General features: G+C 42.2%; 1 protein-coding gene across 3 annotated transcripts in view; it reads left to right on the top strand.

Annotated features, from left to right (window-relative positions):
* Positions 1–11,856: 11,856 nt before the first annotated feature.
* The window catches only part of Tmtc2 (Transmembrane O-mannosyltransferase targeting cadherins 2), a 194,545-nt gene continuing 185,403 nt past the window's right edge, over positions 11,857–20,998 (top strand). For all 3 annotated transcript variants that reach the window (XR_016141111.1, XM_011647049.2, XM_089083943.1), the window contains exon 1: positions 11,857–12,143. Coding sequence is in view for 2 of the 3 variants with exons in the window: in XM_011647049.2 (XP_011645351.1) it covers positions 12,058–12,143 (86 nt within the window). In the remaining variant the exon portion in view is untranslated. The remainder of the gene's footprint in view (positions 12,144–20,998) is intronic.

Genomic DNA, 20,998 nt, shown 5'->3' with positions numbered 1-20,998 from the left:
CTCCCGCACGCGTGCATGTTGTCGAATGATAACAAAATCTTTGCCGTTGCGCGCTCCGTGATAACACGCTTCATGTCGACTCGATGATGTGCCAATTCGTTAACGATAACGCGGTCGGCGTCAAACGACAGTGAGCGTTGAGGGATAAAAAAAAAAAAAGCGAAACGCATTTCCCGACCGAGACTCGCGCGGGTGAACGCGCTTATCCCTTTTTGCCGCTCGGCTATTCGAGTTCTGCAGCAGCATTTTATCACAGCATCTTCGTTGACTGCTTCTACGGTGACACGGCGTGCTGCAAGTACGTCAGGAAGATACGGGTTTTTACGGGTGGCAGCGAGAGAGGACGGAAGAGTAGAGACACACGGCGACAGATAGTGCTCAACAAGTCGCGCCATTGCCCCGAGCTTTTCTCTCCTTGGGTTTGCCTCCAGTCTCTTCTCTATCTCTCCTCTTTCATTGCACTCGTCGTTCTTCTCCCTCGCCTTCTTCCCGTTTAACCCTTCGATGCAGCCCTTTTGCCCGTCGGTTTTCTCCACCTTCGTTAATGTCGTCGTCCTTTCTTCAGATCCTCTTGTCGCTCGCATTTCCAAGCGCCTAATAACGCGGTACTTAACCGATGTTGTAATTTACAATTTTCACTATATAATTTGCCGTTTCGCCAAATTAATTGCCCCACTAGAATCACAATCATGATCAGATATATCTTTTGTAGTTTCTCACATCCTTTACTCGTTGAATTTAATCATTCACGATATGCGTGAATATGTAAAGCACAGTGAAATATTCACAAAATTTTATTTTATATTTTTTAAAAATTTCCTAATATTCTCGTTGCTCTTATAATTATATTATATTCTTCTATTCTTGCTATCTTCTATTCTTGCACTTTTATCTTCTCCATATTTTATTCTCCATATTTCATTTTGATCATTTTTCTTTCTTTATAATTTCTGTTTCTTAGTATTTACAAGTGTATATTTCTTTATAGGCCGAACAGACTATTCAAATAATTACATTTTTCATTATTATTATTAAATTAATTTTATAAAAAATAGCAAGTCATAATACATCTCTCATTTTCTACGTATCAGGGCAAGATAAATGCTTACATATAATCCTTAAATTTAAATGTTATTTTCATTATTATACTCATTAAGAATTATGTTTCACCACATATTCAAAATAAGTTTATTGTGTGATGAACTATAATTTAAATTTCCTTGAATTAAACCTACATTCTTCTGGTATAATTGCACTTAACAGTTCACCAACGATGCGGAAGTACGTAAAATTTATTAACTTGCCTAATGAGAAGAGGTGAAGCGCGATATTCTGTTACAATATGAGGAGCGCAAAAGCTAACTCGAGTTGTAGTTTACACCCGTAATCGATCACGATGTTAGAACAACTCGAACGGTTTTCGCGAAACGATCAAAGAAATTTCGTGAAAGTATAAAATCAATTACACAAATCAATTATTAAGAAAAATGATACTTATAAAAAATGAATTTTATTAACGTATATATATATATATATATATATATATATATATATATATATATAGAACAAATATATATAAAACAAAACTTGCATCAAGAATGCTTTATCAAAATGTAGTTGCGTAATTACATGGCACAGACTCAGAAGTATCGGACAAACGAATTATGAAACTTTTCTTTATTTCTTTTAAATTTCTTTTAATTTATTTTGTCCTCGCATTATTTTTAACATATTGTCGAACTATTTAACTAATTACCTAATCACTTCACGTTTATTATATATAAAGTCCAATAACACGGGATCAATCGCGTTCTACTTTACTGTAATTTGTTTCTCTCTCTCTCTCTCTCTCTCATTCTCTCGCCACTTTTCCCGCCGATCCGCAACAGCGTGGCCACAGCTTTCCTCCCAGTTGGAGCTTCACTTTCCCGTTGGAGTTTCGGCGGACCGGCTGTTACGAAGCCGTGGGTGCTGCGGGCAAGAGAGGGGAAAGAAAGGATCTCGTGGCCTTGTACGGAATTTTCAACCACACGATTAACGGAATGGAGCCTCGGAGCTTCTTCTCGTTGAGGAAACCGTCATCACGCGAAATCATATCACCCGTGGATATTTTACCATTGTCTCCTCGTTATCTTTGCGATCAGGCGAGTGTTCGTCGTGTACGCGGCAACGCGACAGATCGACGCGATGTTTTAATTGCTGTAAATCCGCGCCGTGCCACAGGCGAGCAATTCCCCCGGCTTCGGGCCCTGGTGTCGCTTTAAATCTAATAAGGCGTTTAGGTCGCCGAACTAACCGACCGATCCAATAACGGTGGCGTTTGGTGGTCGCGGCGAGCGGCAAATAAATTTTGGTCGTTCGATTAATTAAATTTCGGCAGGAAATTAATTAACCCTTTAACCGTAATGAGGACGATATCGCCTGCTGCGCGCGGTGCGCGCATGGTGCGCCGGACGATAACCGAATTAATTTTGAGACACATTATTCTCTCGCACACCTTCGGACGTGAAAATCGTGCGTAAGGTATTTCGCACTGACACCTCGCAAATATACTGTGCGGATATACGCGAGACAATGTTATTTAATTCGCGCTAATTCCGCGATAATTATTGTGATGTTGTCATCTTAATATCTAACATAATTATCTAAAATTACGTTACAAATTATGAAATAATTCAATGAAATGAATTTAAGAGTTAAAAGAATTTAAGAGTTAAAAGGATTTGATCGCGTATTTATAAGAATAGATAGTTTAATGAATGACATATTAATGTTTTAAATTGAATTTTTTAAAGAAACGCGAAGAAGAAGAGCAATGAATTATCTAATACTCTTTTATATATCTATATATATATAAGGTATTTGGTACGTCATAACTTTATCGAAGCGACTCGAGCACTCGAGAACGTCAAACGTATCGATGTAGTGCGGCTCTCATGAATTAATTTTCAACTATCGAGTATCAGCCGTCCGCAAGGTTACGCGCGAGTGCGCGCGTGCCTTCAGCTGTCGTGCGTTTTGACACACGGTAGCACCTGCGAATGAATTTTCCATCGGCGAATGTCAATTTTAGAAGAATTTCAAAAATAGCCTCGCGGCGAGATTTCTCGTCCGTCCGCTGACAGTTCCAGCATTAACGGTATAGAGCGCGCACCTCTTTTTTTTTTACAGGGAGATTGATCGATTTATTTATTGTAATAGATGCATTCGACGAGGTAGAGCGACGACCAAATTGCGAATTCATTTATAACGGAATTTTATTCGCGGCGCGCTGTGAGCATTATACTCTCGCTTTAATTCCGATAACACATCATCGTTTTTACTTAATTAATATTTTTGCCATTGTCACGCGTGTGCCCAGGCATTAACGGAGTTTACAATTTCCTCCTTCTACTTCCCTTCATGATTGCACTCTGGAAAACTCCGCTGTGTCACAGCATTATAGCATTACCGGTTGAAACTATGGACGAACTGCGTCAAATTCTCACGGTGACGGTCCGTGTTTCCCTGTCGCCGGGGGCACGAATTCGTCTCGCCTTAGGGTGAGCGAATAATTGCCCAACTATCTCCGGAGTTTCGTCCGTCTCGCGGAAAGTTGTCACTTCCACGTTGCGAGCACCCATTCCTCGTGGTCCCTTGCACCGTATCTAATTTCTCGTAAGGTATCGAAGGTCGCGAACTGCAAAGCACGCTACCTGTTGGTCTTTCGTTAAGACACAAGGTGACCAATTAATATTAATGACATAACGTGTTTAGATTACAATTATTTTTATTATTTATATTTTAGATATATATTTTCTTTCGAGCATTTTGATAGAAAAATACGAGAGAAGGAAGACAATTCTACTTTTTTTTTACAGAACGCGTGTACAAAAAGATTTAGAAAATTAAATTTGACGAAAGTCAAATAACAGTCCATTTATTTTCCGCATTGTACCTAGAGCTTCAAGTATCTTTTATGTCACTGAACTAAATGTATGTGCGCCTTGTCGCAGTTGCCTAACGTTACGGTGTATGCGGTCGGCATATCGTCGTCCGTACAACGCGTCCATCTGTCAAGCTAAGCGCGCAAGCACGAGACGCTCGAACACAAATTGGAAACGTGAGGTGAAAGTACCGAAGTCGCCTCGTTTATGGCGATTTGCACCGACTTCGAGTGCTTGCTCGTTCGTTCGTTCCTTCGTTCGTTCGTTCGCGTCAGTTCTATATCTTTGACGTCGACGTCGACGTCGACGTCGACGTCGTCGAGTCACGACCGACGCTGTAACCGCGCGCCGGAGGAATGACGAAAGGTGTTCGTTCAGAGAATGTCGTAGGACGACGACCCTGATGCCGATGAGTGCGCAGAAAGTCGCGATGAATTGTCGGGATGGAACGGAAACGCGGATTGCTGGTATCTTTATGTATGTTAATGCGACTCTTAACGCTTTAATGCTCAACTGCGTCCTTATTCAAAAATTGCTAGTTGAGAGGAATAATTAATCCCGATATAGTATCTTATAATATTTATTTAATATTCTGATATAAATCTCTTACAAACAAAATAACGATTGCAAAAATATTTTAATTCTCAAGTTCATGATATATAATATTTAATACTCTCTTGATATAAATTTCTACGCTTTTTTACGTGAAAATATACAAATATGATGTTTACATAACAATAATAATTGTTAATTATCAAGCGGAAAATTATATTTATTTTGTGTTGATAAATCTGTTGTTTAACGTTTGTCAAAATATTATGTTCTCTACGTAATAAAAGAAACGAACAAATTTAAATTTTAATTTAATAAACTTTTAATTTAATAAACTTTTTTTTACGTGGTGTTACATAAAATAATGGAGGAATGATCAACTGTGCACAGCGCACATACAATACAGAGAGAATTTAATGCTCTTTCCCGTTCATTTTTCCTACCAATTCTGCTCGTCGGCGCAATTTAGGAAATCCCCGGAAACGTCCCATTTGGAAACCACCGTCGCTCGAGAATTCCGCGCGATCGCTCGTTTCGCGACACGCATTCTCAAAACCAGCGGGCCGCTAAACCAGAAATCGTATTTGCTTATCGATTTGATTGCAGCAGGGGCTACAATCGCCACAAATCACTCTTGCGAAACATTCGCAACCGCGTCAAAAACGCGTAGACAGACTAACGCGCTGAATCTGCTCGCGATACCGATTGTTAACCCGCGAATGTTGCGCGTCATGAAACATCGCTGTCGTTGTTCATGTCTGAGGGCAACGGCACAATGTTTCCGGAGATAACTAATGTAATGTTACCAAATGGCATCGTGAAAAATGGAAAATGCAGGTCGATGAATATATTCGCTACTCGCGATAATCGTCGTTTTAAATTAAAGCGGAAAATCGGAAGTGTTGAAAAAAAGTGGTAAATGTTTTTTTTTTTTTTTTATTTCAACATCCCAGTGAATGTTTGCTATTTTAAATTAAAAAAATTGCCCCGTCGACGCTTCTGAAAATTGTGTGCATACGCGTAACTCTCGATGTGTACACGTGCTCGAGAAACAGCACGAATTATTGGATGCTCCAGTTGTATCAAGGACTCGCGCGTTGTCGAGGAAAAAAGAGAAGAAGGGAGAGAAAGAGATAGAGAGAGATAGAAAGAGATAGAGAGAGGTGTAGTTGTAACGATGTGGGGAGTGTATGCACATACAAGAGTAACGGCGCGGGATTTTTTTTGTGCGCGGCGCTCAGCACCAGGCGGTATCAGGCGGGTTTCTGGTCCCGGATAACGCGGTAGTTTCGATGGCGATGAACGAGCCACGAAGCGTTCTCGCTACGGTCGTTTCCATGGCGAAAATACGCGGATAGAGCTCGACAATCAGCGGGCCCTTCGCGCCAGTTACGAGCCAATCTTTTTCGTTTGCCGGAGCAATTCGATGATTAAAACGTATTCGACCCGAAGGTGGAGGGCTTGGGGTGTTGTTACAGGAGTATATAATAGCTTCAACACAGAACGTCAAACGCGTGGATTTGATTGGCGTTTCAGGTTGCCTCGCGTTCGACGTTTATGTCGAAAATGAAAAGTTCGCGCCGGCGGACTCGCGTGTCATAGTGTTAGCTTATCAATTGCAGCACTATTCATCTTCGTTTATCCAACATTCTCAGGAAAATTGACGACCCACCAGTTTTTCGCGCTTCCCGTCATTGAGAGAGAGAGAGAGAGAGAGAGGGGGGGCAGAGAGAGAGAGAGAGAGAGAGAGAGAGAGAGAGAGAGGAGAGAGAGAGAGAGAGAGAGAGAGAGAGAGAGAGAGAGAGAGAGAGAGAGAGAGAGAGAGAGAGAGAGAGAGAGAGAGAGAGAGAGAGAGAGAGAGAGAGAGAGAGAGAGAGAGAGAGAGAGAGAGAGAGAGAGAGAGAGAGAGAGAGAGAGAGAGAGTTCTTTTATTAAATCGCACTTAATCTTTCTTTAACGAAAATTTTACCGAACATCACCTTCTCCTTTTCTCGCGATTCTATAATGAAATTCTAAGTTAAAATAAGATTTCGTTTGCAAGGAGCATTCTCTGCGTGTGTTAGCGCGCTGAAGGGATGGAAGGCGCAGGAGTATCGTTATTGCGCTTCTGTTACGATGTAATCTGGTTGTAACACGATGTCTCATCTCGCGTAGAACGCTGGCCGCCACGTTTGGATTTAAATTCACAGCAACTCTATCTCGGCACGTATTTTCGGAGACAATAGTTCGGGCTCGCATGCGTGGAACGTACGCCGAGCGTGATACGTTGTGTCCACGAATTAACGACTTTCTGACTGCGCTCACGTGGCCTGAGTGCAAATTCTCGTGGCGGACGTCGCACGTTCGCTATTCCGTCTACGAGTAATTTCACTCTAAGTGCAATAAGTCAGACTCATAATTTCTTATTTAAAGTTAAAATGTGGCTTTTTCGGTTATTTCTCGCAAAAATTTATATAAATTGTGTTTACGTATCTCGTTTTCATATAATTTCATATCGCCGTTTTGTCAAAAAGCAATAAATTAAACTAAACTAAAAATGTATTTGAATGAAAAATGAATTATAAAACTTTCGTTATATCAATATGAATTCTATACTATATATTCAATTCTTTAACTATTACTGACCTACTTTGATTAATTTATTGTTACACAACGTTTATTATTTCGCTATGTTAACGGATTATACATATATCATATGCTATTTAATGCAAAATTAACATTATGAAATTAATTATTTAAGCTAATACTGCTTGCGCTAATGACATTGAAGTGATGCGACATAATTAACATAATGTTATGAAATAGTAAATCGAAATTTCAGGCGTATCGTTGTAAGGGAGAACTCCGTGCGACGCATTTGTCCTGCATTCGGATTGTCTTTGCAGGCAATAGTACATTCAAAATGTAATGTGCAATTATTGTAGAATGATATTAATAGATAGATAGAAGAAATTTCATTAAAATGTGAATTGAATTGTAGAATATTCCCAGGAAGTGCGATCGAACCTATATATATTGTTAGAGCGCGATAAACCGACACAGCGGAAGTGCCGACCTCTCCCGTTGCGAGCAATGAGTTTGAGAGGATAATAGCCGGCACACGTCACCATGTGCAGAAATCATTACTAAACTGTGAGCTTGTGTATATATACAGTACGTATGTACGTATTTCAACGTACGTATCTCAAAAATGTCTGACCTGAAAGTGCAAATAATTGATAACTGAAGAAATCGTATCAATTTCGTTCATTAATGTTTCAAAAGAATGAAAAATGAGTATAATTGATAGCAATGATATCCGTACGATATATGGAACAATCATTGCAGAAACTCGAAGACAGTTAAAAATATATTTTTGAATTAATTAAAAAAAATGTTTTGTTGATTTATGAATTTATCTTTTTTTATAATTTACTGCGCAAATGGAGAGGCTGTTTTATTCTTTCTTGCGTCATGACGTCGCAAAATAAACTGATTGCCGGCGCATGCTCGACAACCAGGTTCGCACGATAATTCTCACATCGAGCTGCTCTTATAAGTCTCCCGCAGCTCATCCGGCGAGATCGCATGGTCGCCGGTCATTGTGTCTGGTACTCCCCCTCATTCTTCCTAGATCGCTTTTACTCGACCGACAACGCGCGGCATGGTGCAGCGTTTGACAGCTTCACGTTAGCTTATTATCTTAATCTGTCAGCGAGACAAATTACGATGTATCATTCTTGATAGCTGGCAATGCTGTGATATCTGCTAATATCAATTGATACTTTATTGATACTTTAAAATTGAAAATTCTTCGATTAATATTTAGAAATATTGTTATAGATTGACATCGTATTTTATTAGAATTAGAATCGAAATATGGCAAATTTAGAAAGAAATAAGATATGCAAAAAATAAAAAATAAAATATATATATAATGTCTTTACAATAAATAATTATAAAATAATAATTAATGAGAATGATTAGTAAGAAAGAAAAAATTGAAAACATTGATTTAGAAATGAAGAGTGATATCGACTTTTAAAGAAATTAATAGCAAAAATTTCCAAAATTTTCAGTTTAAAATTACTAACACTAAAATATCAACATCTGACAATAGAAAACGTGGTCACTATGTATCGCACGTGCTATAAATGTTACAGGAGATCACCAATATGTTCTACAACTAGGAGGCCGAAAGGTTTCCTGTCCCTCGTAGTGCACCCCCCACGCAATCGACTTTGCTCCCCTTTTCGTGAGCGGTATTGTTTACTGTCAACTTCGTTTCGGGGGGGAGGGCTATGATATTGTATCTCGCATCTTGAACGGCCCCTCGTCAACCCAACGGACCCATATGACTGGCTTTAGAGGAGTTAAGCGCCGGGACGGGTAATTGCGGAGTGTTACGAGCGCGATTAATTTGTATTTCTATGGCGTCGTTACTCTCGTGAATGAATTGCTATCTGGGTGGACACTGAGCTTTATTGAGTCTGATGAATTGCAATCCTTAATTCTTACTTCCTCCAAGAATTAGATTCGTTGCAAATCATATGATGTCGTATCAAAGATTTTATAAGCTTGTGCGTATCTGTTTGTGCGATTATTATGTAATATTTAATAATGAAAAATAATAAATCAATTTTATAAATAAGAAAATTATATTATGAGACATTATGTTATTATAAGACATTAATGCAGAAATAAAAAGAGACACGCATTCGTAAAGTTAATTAGCGCTGACGTCACGTGTTCATATTGTCGCTCTTGGCTCAGCGTTACTGTCGGCCGTTTCGTCCCCCGTTTGTACATAGCACTAACTGGTATTGTAATTTGTGTAGGAGTGAGTTAAGCGTTTAAATGCTTAATTACCGCATTCGGAGTAACCCGCGGTATCGCGCGGGATCTTTAATCGTGGCTCATCGGAGCGCGAATTACTTTTGTTTTGTACGCGCTCGGAATAATTGAAGCATTTACGGTGGCGGTGCAAACCCTTGTTTGCGATACAATGGCGGCCCAGGAACGTCTAAGTCCAGCGTTAGCACAATAACGAGAGCCCGCGTGCTATAATAAACGCGTGATAAATGCACGTGCGTTTCATGGCGTCGGTTCCGACGATTAATTACGCGTAGGTACTCCGGTGACGAATCGCCATTACCACCAACGAATTAAACTACCAGGAATGACGATATTCTCAATGAGCATTAGGACATGCGCGACTCGTATTTGCGAATGCACCGTCGTATGTTTATAAGCGTTACAATGAGAATAAATTTTGCATTAGCGCGAGAAGACTGCGAGGAAGGTGGAAGTTTGCACCGGCGGTATTACGAGGCTTACCTCTTGTATGATACCCGCGGTATACGGGTTCCTTGTTTAAAAGTAACGTAACTCAAATTTAGAAAATTTTCCTAAAGCAGAAACATCAAACGTGCATCTTATTACCCAACTTTCCTTGGTTTCTGGATTTTACTTGCCCTACTTTCAAAATCGGCGGCTTATATAAGATGCAGAAACTACGTTTCTTTCAGAAAATAGCGCAAGAGACGTGTCCCTTAAATTATTCCTTTCGTAGTAAATAATATCGCGTTTGTACACTGCATTTTGTATTCTTAGAATCGATTCTATTTCAAAAATTACCAATTCTTTTTCGAACTCGGCTCTTGAAATAAACGTTTCTCCCACGATTCCTACGATGACATTGCCGCTATTCTGCGATTGTTCCTCGCTGCATCGTGGACGGCTTAATCGCCACATAGGTGGGAGACGACAATCGCCGTCGGATGCACCCGGCTACGTTCCCAAGCTAAACGTTTCCTCGACCACACGAACTCTGTTTCCCCGCTGACGATCCCGCGGAAAATGGAGAATGGACACAATTCCCTCACGGTCCGTCTGCCCGGCGCAAAATGTCTGAAGTCCGAACTCTCGAATTCTCGATTTCGCCGGATCCTCTCGGTACACCGCCGCATGCCACGTGCATTCTGCGCCGACGGTACGGCGCGGCCCTTACGGTGTGTCATTTTCTAAAAGGACGTCCATCGGTCAGCATTGTCCCCGGGGTTGCGGTTAATCCGGTCCGTTGGCCGCGGTCGCGGTCGTGGTCGTTGCGAGCGGTCGCGGATGCGTAGCGCGAGAGAGGATGAGGACGAGGAGGCGGAGGAGGTGAAGGTGGGTCGGGAGGCAGCAACGGCGATGGGGGATGTGGAGTGTGAGGAGAATGAGGTGGAGGTGGAGAAGGAGGACCAGGAGAGCGGGCGAGCGCAAGCGCCTGTCCGATCGATGCCCGTCTCCCGCGTATAAAGCTCTCGTCCTCGGGGGGCGCGCGACAGTTGGCGTTCCGCATCCGGAACATGCGTTGCGCCGCGTGCCGATCGCGCCGGGAACATTTTGTTGTAGTCGTCGCCGCTGTCGCCGTTAGGGCGATCCGAGTCAACAGCGTTATCCATCGCGAATACCACTGTCATCGTCTGACACCAATCGGGCTCCGATCGAGCGCGTCGATCTCGAGGATCGCCAAAGAGCGACGTATCCTTCTCGCGCTCCGTGGATCCCTGGATCGTCGTAGAGCACCCGCGAGAGAACGCGAATTTCCTCTCCCTTGACCGATAAAGAAGAGGCGGCGAACGCAACGTTCAATCGCTTTGCCTCCTGGCGGAGAATTTCCTTTTCCTCCCTGAAGTCTTCCTTCCAATGTGATTCTTCTCGACCTCCAGGAACGGAATACGAAGTCCAGAGTAAAGTGCGTCAGTGAATGATTGGAACGGATCCGACGCAAGCAGCGACGTTGCCGTCGGCGGAAACAAAGCGCCGACTGCGACTGTGAGCGGTCTCTCAAGACTCATCGTCGCATAAACCGATAATTGCTCTCCAAGGCCGATTTCAATTGTCCTACTACGGACAAGGCTACGCGATCTCTTCCTTCCCTTGATCGACGAGAGAGAGTCACCCTTTTGTCAGACAGATATCAATCCCTCCTCGACTTCGTGATACCCTTTGGATCTGCGACGCTTCTCGCGAGCGACTAATGTGAGACCTCAAAGTGAAGCGACGTTTCGCGGTCGCGCCGGAAGAGATCGGGGACCTGGGTCCGACGCCGAGAATTGCTTCATTGCTGGATCGTATCTGGGGACGCGTCACCGACATTCATCCCGTGCGGGACTCGTCATCCGGGCAGGCGGCGTCAGATCGGCGATCGTTCGATCGTCCGGCGAACGTCTCAGCCACCGCGCGAAGAACCGGCGGCGTCAGGCGGAGGCGTAGGGGCGGCGGGAGAGGAGGAGGAGGAGGAGGAGGAGGAGGAGAAGGAGGAGGAGGAGGAGGAGGAGGAGAAGGAGAAGGAGGAGGAGGAGGAGGAGGAGGAGGAGGAGGAGGAGGAGGAAGAAGAGGAGGAAGAGGAGGAGGAGGAGGAAGAGGAGGAGGAGGAGGAAGAGGAGGAGGAGGAGAAGAAGGAGGCGGCGGAGGAGCAAGAGGAAGAGGAGGTGGTGGTGGTGCTGGTGGTGGCGGCGGTGGTGCAGGAGGAAGGCCCGCGGACGTGCAACAAGTTAAGAGGCCGCCGCCGTCGACGTCGCTGTCGCCGCCAGCCTCCTCGGCACGATGTGACATGGATATCCTCGCCGTAGCCTGCGCCCTCGTCGCGACGGCACTCTACTGCAACACCCTGCAAGCGGGTTTTGTCTACGATGACCGGTGAGTGAGGATCTTTCCTCTTTTTTGAACGATCCTGAATGCGAGCAGGAATGAATGCGGCGGCACTTTTGGATCCGCAATCTATTGTAGGGCTTGAAATTGATGTAACGTCGACAAGCTCGGCACTGTCGACACATAAAAATGACATCTATATTCATCCGTGACGATAAAAGCGCCACGATCAGCGTGAGACTTTTTGTTTTTTGCATATCTGTATCGTTAAAAATTGATCTCATCGAAATTACGTCGTTTCCAAATTACGTCTTGATTACCAGCTCCCAAGAGCTTCGAGAGCTTCCAGGAAATCACGATCCAGGGCTTTTCCTGACAAGAGTTGCTTTAAGGCTAGGTCAAAAGGCAGCCGCGGTGACACACTTGGTGAGGTCGCGTGACGAGATTCATCGGATTAGAACACGGTGCCGCGAAAGTTTCGAGGGCGATACTCGTGAACGATAATTCGCCGTCACGTAGTGATAGCGAGAGAGTTTTGATTTGATTTGGGGGAAGCTTGGTCAGCGCGATACTCAGAGTTGTTGATAGCTTATCAAGGCTTATCGTCTCGTGTTGTACAAATGCGACTTAAAGCACAAGCGAATTCAATTTGTTCAGACATAGCATGATCTGTCGCTCGACTTTATTTAATCCTTCGAAGAAAGAATCGGATAACTTTATGCTGTTTGTAAGAACACTTCTCTGGATATTAATTAAAGATGGTAATCAGAATGTAGCCTCCTCCTAGAGACAATATATATAAAAAAAAAAAAAAAAAAAAAAAAAATCAATTGATTTGAACTAATATTTACAATTTACATCTTTATAAGCAATGGATATATTGATAAAAAAAGAAGTAGGAGTTGTTCGGGTGAAAACTAACAAAATTTAAAGATTGACACAGATCCGAGCCAGGTTTGCTTGATCGAATATCGTTAATTATGCCGACAGGCTCTATCATCCGTCATCCAGGAACGAGAAAAAATTCTTGTCGGGCGGCACGTTTTCGAAGGGCGATGAATGTCGTTCGTAAGGACTCGAGTTTTCCGTGAATATTACTCATACCCGGGGTGATATACGGTAGATGACATTCCTCGCGATATTTCAGCCGTCACTCCCGCGCCGCGCGAAATTGTTTCTACGCTGCCACCAGCTCGATACCTACTACACCGCTATGGAAAACAAATAGCCACGAGCCTGGAGTAATCGCAACAAACTGTGCACCGTATCGTTCGTTCGTTATTTCGCTTCTCCTCTCGGATCAATAAGACTGCGTCAGAATTTGCACGGAGCTCTCTCGCCAATCGCTTCGAAATTTTCGCGATCGGCGTCCGACGGTTTAATCTTTCCAGCGTCATATGCTTCTTCTGAACAGATGTTTCGCAGTTTTGCCCAATATCAGGCATTACGGCAAGCTCATTTTACCTCTCGCGTTGGTGATTCAAAGATCGCTGCGCGAAGAAAAGTGGATATTACAGAATATTGTGTAAAAGTTTAATGAAATAACAAATTTTAATATTATATTCAAACAATAATTGTCTGAATTATTAGAAAAAGAACTGCTACAAGTATCGTTTAATCATTTAATTTTGTAAAAGCTTTCAATTTTACAGGCGGAAGTAAAAATAAACAATGAAAAACCTTTCTCTTTTTCTATCATCGTACATATTTAATCATCTTTTATCTATTGAACGAAATAATCATTGTTTTAAGCACACACACACACACACACACACACACACACACACACACATATATATATATATATATATATATATATATATATATATATATGATCAGATTACGAAAAGAGAGGCATACAATTGGTCGTCTCCGGAGGCCGAAGACGACATTCCCGTTATCAACGACTTGCAACATCTTTCGAAGTCATTCGCGAGCCGTATCTTGTGGATAGCGCGATCGAAATACTTGGAGCGCGGAATTGGCGCGCGGGGCTATATAATCCAAAGTTACTCGTACGATAAGAGCTCTTGATCCTGGGCTCTCGAATTCTATGACACCGAATCCCCTAATTGAGTATCCCGTAATCTCTCGAACATCGTGGCCAGAACTCGATTGCGCCGCGCCCCATGCTGCAGGTTAGCGGGAACTCGAGATACCGTAAGACGGGATCGGATTGCATCGGAAGGGATAATTATGCTCTATGCTGAACAAACATTATTTGCGTCGGACATTATCTTAAAAAGTGATATCTTGGAGTTTTTACGATTTCAATAAATTTCAAAAAATCAAGGAGAAACGTAAATTGATGAAATTTGTTGAAAATATATGATTGATTTGAATATAGAGATAAAATAACTACCCTTCAGTTTTAGTAATATTTTTTTCCGTTATGTATACATATCAGCAATATATTTATATATGTGATACAGTTAGGATATTGTATTTTATTATCACATTTTCCTATTGTGTGTAACTCCATTCTATTTTGCCTGTATGTTTACTTTGCACTTGGATAGCTCGTAATTGGCGATCTCTACTGTTATTAGAAAGCGATACACGCTGCACGCGAGAGCTGCTCGATGAATTGAAAACAAGCCGACGTTATTTACACGACTGGTGTTTGAAAAACCCGGCTGTACTTCCGCCGATCACTTCCGCCGAGCGATTCGCTCACGGTTATCGGAAGCACTGCGCAAATAATCACGTTTGTTTCTCAGACTGGATAGAGTGAGTTCTCTCTTCGCCATCGCAAACTCGGGCCGTTAAAAGCGCGTCCGACACGTACAGCACTAGCAAAAGTTACCTATCGCCGAATTATTTGCTACCGCGAAACTTTTGCGACTCTCACGCGGCGTAAGTTTCTGGTGTAACTAGCTAGTAAAGGATTAGTCGCGTTACCGAGTGTAATCTTGCCTGCTGCACGTGTCTCCCGCGGGATCGTGAATGCTGGTCCGAAACACCTCTTCCGAGTTCGATAGTTCGCGAAAAGCGTTACCTTCGTAGGCTCGCGGGAACGTTTATTCTTCGTAACCAATTAAAACCCGACACGTTCGTGATTTTTCTCCAATTTTGTCGGAATGTTAGTTTAAGCTTCAATTTCGAATGTCCGTTATTTCAGAAAAGAGATTATTTCTTACCTGTTAATTCCGTTCATTAGAAAAAGATTTATCTATTTTCTATTAATTTACTTACGTACTTACTCTCATTTAACGTTAAGCTTAATGAACTAGAAATGAAAATCCGCGATGATTTGACGTATCGTATATGAGAGAACAGACATTTTTAAATCGTCTAATATTATCAACCGCGGTATATCGTGATTTTTACATAAGACATATATGTCAACGACAGCGTCAAGTTTAGCGAAAAGTTACTTTAATTAAGTGCTGTTATCCGTTTTGTTATCATTTTTTCCGCCAACTTCACACGAAATAAGTTACATGTATATAAAACTCTATAGTGTAATTTACATAGAAATTAAATTAAAACGAGACGCCTGTCTAAAATGATGCAATGAGTTTTGGAGCCGCGATAATATCGAGGTATCGCGTGACCGTCGCGCTTTCTTCGCATAAGGAGCATCCGCGCGACCACTGATTCGGTACGGTTAATCAATCATTCTGTTTACGTTATCGGCCGCACGAACCAACGTCGGCGTTATAAACATTTAGGCGCAGAACGGCACGTGGTGGTGCGGCGCGGGGAAGAGTGCTCGCCATAAATTAAATTATTCCGGCCCGGGCGTCGGAAATCAACTGTGCCGACCGTTCCGCTGGAAACGCCCAGTACGATTAGTCCGATAATCAAGCGCTTAATTATGGAACGAATTTGGACGGTCGGAGAGACAGATAAATAGAAAGAGGAGAAAGAGAGAGGCAGAAAGAGAAAGAGGGAGAAGGAGCGAAAGAGGAAGAAAGCCCCGAAGCAAAGGGCGCGGGTATCGCGTTGGTTCCCGGCAGAGCCTTAAAGCTCGCGTAATAACGAAAAACGGCCGTGCGCTCGCGCGAGCGCGCGCATTAAGCCGAGATAATTTTTCATCCATATCCGGCCCATTAGCGACTACCTCGTTCGATGCGACCGCCGAGGCTAAAGCGGCCGATGCGCCCGCCGATGGCGACCATAATCAAGTCGAGTCCGGTTATTAACGAGAACCCCCGGCCGACTCTCCTCCATCGTCCTTTTTGCCAGCTATTCTCTTTCTCTTTGCTCTCTCTCTCTCTCTCTTTCTCTCTCTCTCTCTCTCTCTCTCTCTCTCTCCCCCTCTCTCTGGCTCTTTCTCTTTCTGTCCTCTCTTTTTCTCTCTCTCACTCTCACTCTCATTCACTCACTCACTCACTCATACCTCTTTTCTCATCCCTTTGGTATGACCTAGCAAAATACTCGTTCGCCACCTATGGTCCAACCCTGCCGTTTTTGGCTCACTTTGGGGTTATTTTATGATTTATGCTTGTTTATTCGATTACAAGAAGTATGATGTCAACTTTAATGAAACTATCACTTAATTTTATATATCAATTATTAAAAAATGAAATATTCTTTTATACTGTCTCTTTATATAATAATATACTAATCTCTACATTTAAATTCAATAATATATTTAATACATACTAAAATTATACTTGTTCCATTTCAAATTTTAGCTTTATAAAATTTCAAAGATTTTAAATACATTATATGATACGTCTCTCCGTTCAAGAAGCCTGAAAAATTAAAAAGCTCGACGCGGACACACGCGAGAGGTGTCTTCTTGAAGATTCCGGCTATTTTATTCTGACCATAGGTCTTGCGCAGAGAGTTTATCGTTGTCGTGAGTTTATTCCGGTCGCGCCGCCGCGCCTGAAACTCATAGGATAATAAAGGCCCCGTATTTTATCGCGACGCCTCGACCACAATGGCCGTGCAAAGAATACGGGACATATTTATTCGGTTAGTTTTTTACTGACGGCGCCGGTTTTCCCTCGGAAGCAAACGAGAGAAAGGAGGACGGAGCGAGAATAGACAGAGCCAAGGCGAAGAAAGAAAAGTCGAAACGCGACGAAGTTGGATGGCATCCTCTGGCATCGCGTCTCTAACAAATCGCAAAAGAAGAATATCTTAACTAACGTATGTATGTATGTATGTATGTATGTATGCGCGAATATACATGTACGTATATGTATCTCCGCTATTTATCATTTGTTATGTACATTCAACGTAATTTTATATACGTCGTTAATTTTTTAATTATGTTTTCGAACACATTTGATTTCCAAGTGTGTACACCTACTACTAGAAAATCTTATTACATAGTTTACGAGCAAACGGAATCTTTTACTACCGACATGCAAATTAGAGACTTTCAAAGACATATTTCAGTATGCAGATGCGGAATACACTACCGTTATGCATTGCAAACCTTTGCATCTCCATAACCTGTTTTTGATGAAAATATAAGGTAGCAATTTTCCGTTACCTTTTATTTTATACTGGCATAACGAGCCTATTTCACAGCTACATTACCTATTATATCTTATTTTTGTAATTTTGCTTTTAAATACCGAGCTCTTTTTCATATTCGAATCTTATTTTGTTCCATTGGATTCTTTTATTTATTTATTTCGTGCAACTGTTTCACACTTGCACTTTGCACTGACGTTCACATATACCTTTAATCCATTTCCGTTATTTATGTCTTTCTCTTTAGTTATTTCGCAATTTTTTATTTAAAAAAAAAAAATATATAAATTCCAGAACAGGAGAAACGTCTTTCTCTACTTCTGTTTTCGCGTGCTAGCTAGCTAATCTCGAGAACGAACGTACGTGTATGTTTGCACGTAGCGCCGATGCAGTTGCATCGAGGACGAGTTCGGAATAAGAAAAGTTGGCGGTCGAGGCTTAGCTTGTTCCGTTTCCGCCGGTGAATAATACCGCGGTATTCGGCGGAGGCGCGCCTTCGGTCGCATGAAATGTAAAGCACGGCATTACTATTTCAGTCGGTGCGGTGCATTCGGACTTACTACGATGCACGGTTTCTCAGAGCGTGCGTAAATAATGGACGCGCTCCGGAACACGACTACGATGATAAAAGAAAAATTGTGCCAGTCCTCTGGGAAACGTGCGAGACTACGTTGAGCGTCTTCATTATGGAAACTAGCGAAGCCGAGTGATCGATGAACGCAAGCGTCAAGTGATCGATCTGACCACTATTTCGCGAGCTTACGCGATGTGACTTATTAACGTTATAATTATTACACGTACACCGGGAATATCGTATTTTCTCGCATTTTTCCATTATACATCTATCTCTTTGGCGTTAATTAATGTCGAAGTGTAATTTTTGCATACATATAATGTATTTCTTTTTATTTTTCTTTCTTTATTAGTGAATACTTTTTGTTTCGTACGCACTTTTGATATAAAAATATTATAATTACAACATTATTAATATAATTAAAACAAAATATCTTTATTTTATTCGACAAAATTTTTGTATCAAATTAATAATATTATTTCCGATCAATCACTGTCAGCAGTATGAAGAGTTTGACAACGTTGGCATATAAAGAATTTGACAGACATTTATTATAATCTATATATCAATTTTGTATATTTATTACGTATTTCGTCGTCAGAATATGCAATCGTGCCAAACGCAATTCGGGGCAGCATCCAAACGCATCGCAAAAAATTTATATTCCATCGGAACAGCCATCGACGTATTCATTTTACGCAATAAATCTGTTCTCCAGATGTAATTTACAAAACAAATGCGGTTAGTGAGACAATAATTTATGATTATTGTCACGTAAAACAGCTGAACGTAAAACGGGTTAATATGATTGAAATGGATCCAGTAGCGCGAGAGATTTCATTAAAGCTCTCGATGCCTGCCCGCGCGATTTGCACAACGCAACAGAATAAAACTTTTTTCTAAATTCACTTTGTTTTTCTTTAGATTTTTCCCTTTTTCATACTTTCATATATCTCTTGTATCTATAACGTTCGCGTGTCCATTGCCTCGTCTAAATGCATCTCGGATTGTATTTCTCAATTAATCGCATGAAAAGAGAGGGTCGACTTTTAAACGCGTTTTACGCGTAAACTCGTTTGCGAGTACAGTTTTCGTTTCGAGAGAAAGTCGATGGAAATGTCCGCCAACAATTCTAACGCGCTCTGTCCCTCGGACTCGCACGCATTTTAATTTAAACAGAACAAACCTTTCGCACGTGGAAATTCCCCTCGTTCGCGCTGTCAGCTGCGACTGACTGCGCTTCTCCCAGGACAGATTCGTGACGAACAGGCTGCAATGGGCGCCCAGGAGGGGGCATTCGGATTAGAGATGGAATTAAACCGTTGCCAGGTAGATTTTAAATGGATAGAACAAACAATGGCAAAATGTTAACAACTTTCAAGATTCGCTCCTACGATACTCACAATTGAGAGAAGAGGATGAACAGGTCCCATCAAATTTGCATCATTTTTCTTGTCGACAGAAGCACAACAGGAATTGCTGATTTAGGAATGACAATTTTTGCATTTCCGGCTTTCGCTATTAATCTTATTACGATTATTTCCAATAATACAGAAATCTCTAGAATGAGTTTATTGTTCTCCAGATTATTGTTTAATTTCGATGAAATTCAACTCAGTTTATGCCGAGTCGAAAATTAAGGGATTTGCAAAAATACGAATATCGATCCACGTATCCGGTATGGATGGACAGCATAGAAAGAGGGTGGTATACATTATAAATCCGGAATCTGCGTCAGTCACGGAACCATACGGCCAGCTGCCGGGATAAAAATGACGAGCGGGCAAGCGCATGTCCTCCCTGAATGGCAGGAGGGATCGAACAAAGAGGTCGACGCCGCCGGGGAACGAAGCATCCGTGGGTTTTACCGGAGTGCCGAACGTACGAATGTTGCACCGTCGCTCGGACGGTCCGCTGGAAATTCTTGCAATTTTGCTGCAACAGGAATATTTTTGCGCACGTGATGTGGACGTGCGAACACGTGTATGCCTGTGTGCGTGCATCGGGAGGCCGCGTCGCATCGTCCGCGATGGTGCACGCGGAATTTGGGAATGCTCAGCCGCGTCGAGCATTTATCCTGCGGGACCGGATGACATAGGATCGATGCGCTTTATCGCGTCAGAAAGACTGGAACGGTGCGGGGACGAGAGAGAAAAGGGATGACAGAGAGAGAGAGAGAAAGAGAGAGAGAGGGGGCGGGGAAGGAAGGAGGGAGGGAGGGAGGGAGGGAGAGAGAGAGGGAGGGAGAGAGGAAACAGAGAGAAAGAGACAGGAGAACGGGAGATAATTTACGGCTAGGCTCTCTTAGCTTTGATAGCTTTACCGCAGAAACGAGATACAATGTGCAACTGATACCGCGCCGCTGTAAAGATCGGAAAACGGTTAAAAACGAGAGCGACGTACCAACACGTTCTCCGTTCGAGGTATAGTTAAAGGGGTAGTATATCACCGGTAGCGGGCGGAGACGGGGAGAATCCGCGACGCCCGGCCGTCGGTGAATAAGGGCACACTGTAATGGCGACACGACGCAGTAAATATCGTCGCACGGATAGGGCGAATATACACCAGACGGCGAACGAGAAGTTGAGGCTTTGCGAGCGAGCATGTACATGGCGTTAGAATTAATTGGGGATTTTTATTAGCAACGGCAAAGGCAAAATAACACAAGAGGGAAAAAATCAAAAGATGTCACAAACAGTAGAAACCTCTTTAATTATATAGAATTTATGATACTATAATCATTTTTGTCGCAAATTAATGAAGATATATATCTTGAAGCAAATATCTAAAAGATATCTAAAAAGATTAAATTTTTTATAATCAATTCAATCACTGGATACAATTCATTTAATGGACGTATATTTATAAATGAATTTTATTTTAAATTAGA

The sequence above is a fragment of the Pogonomyrmex barbatus genome, unplaced genomic scaffold (assembly GCF_055798465.1).
Source record: "Pogonomyrmex barbatus isolate J1 unplaced genomic scaffold, ASM5579846v1 scaffold1, whole genome shotgun sequence".
Taxonomy (NCBI): Eukaryota; Metazoa; Arthropoda; class Insecta; order Hymenoptera; family Formicidae; genus Pogonomyrmex; species Pogonomyrmex barbatus.
Note: the sequence above shows the minus strand (reverse complement) of the source record. Positions and strands in the feature narration are given on the sequence as shown.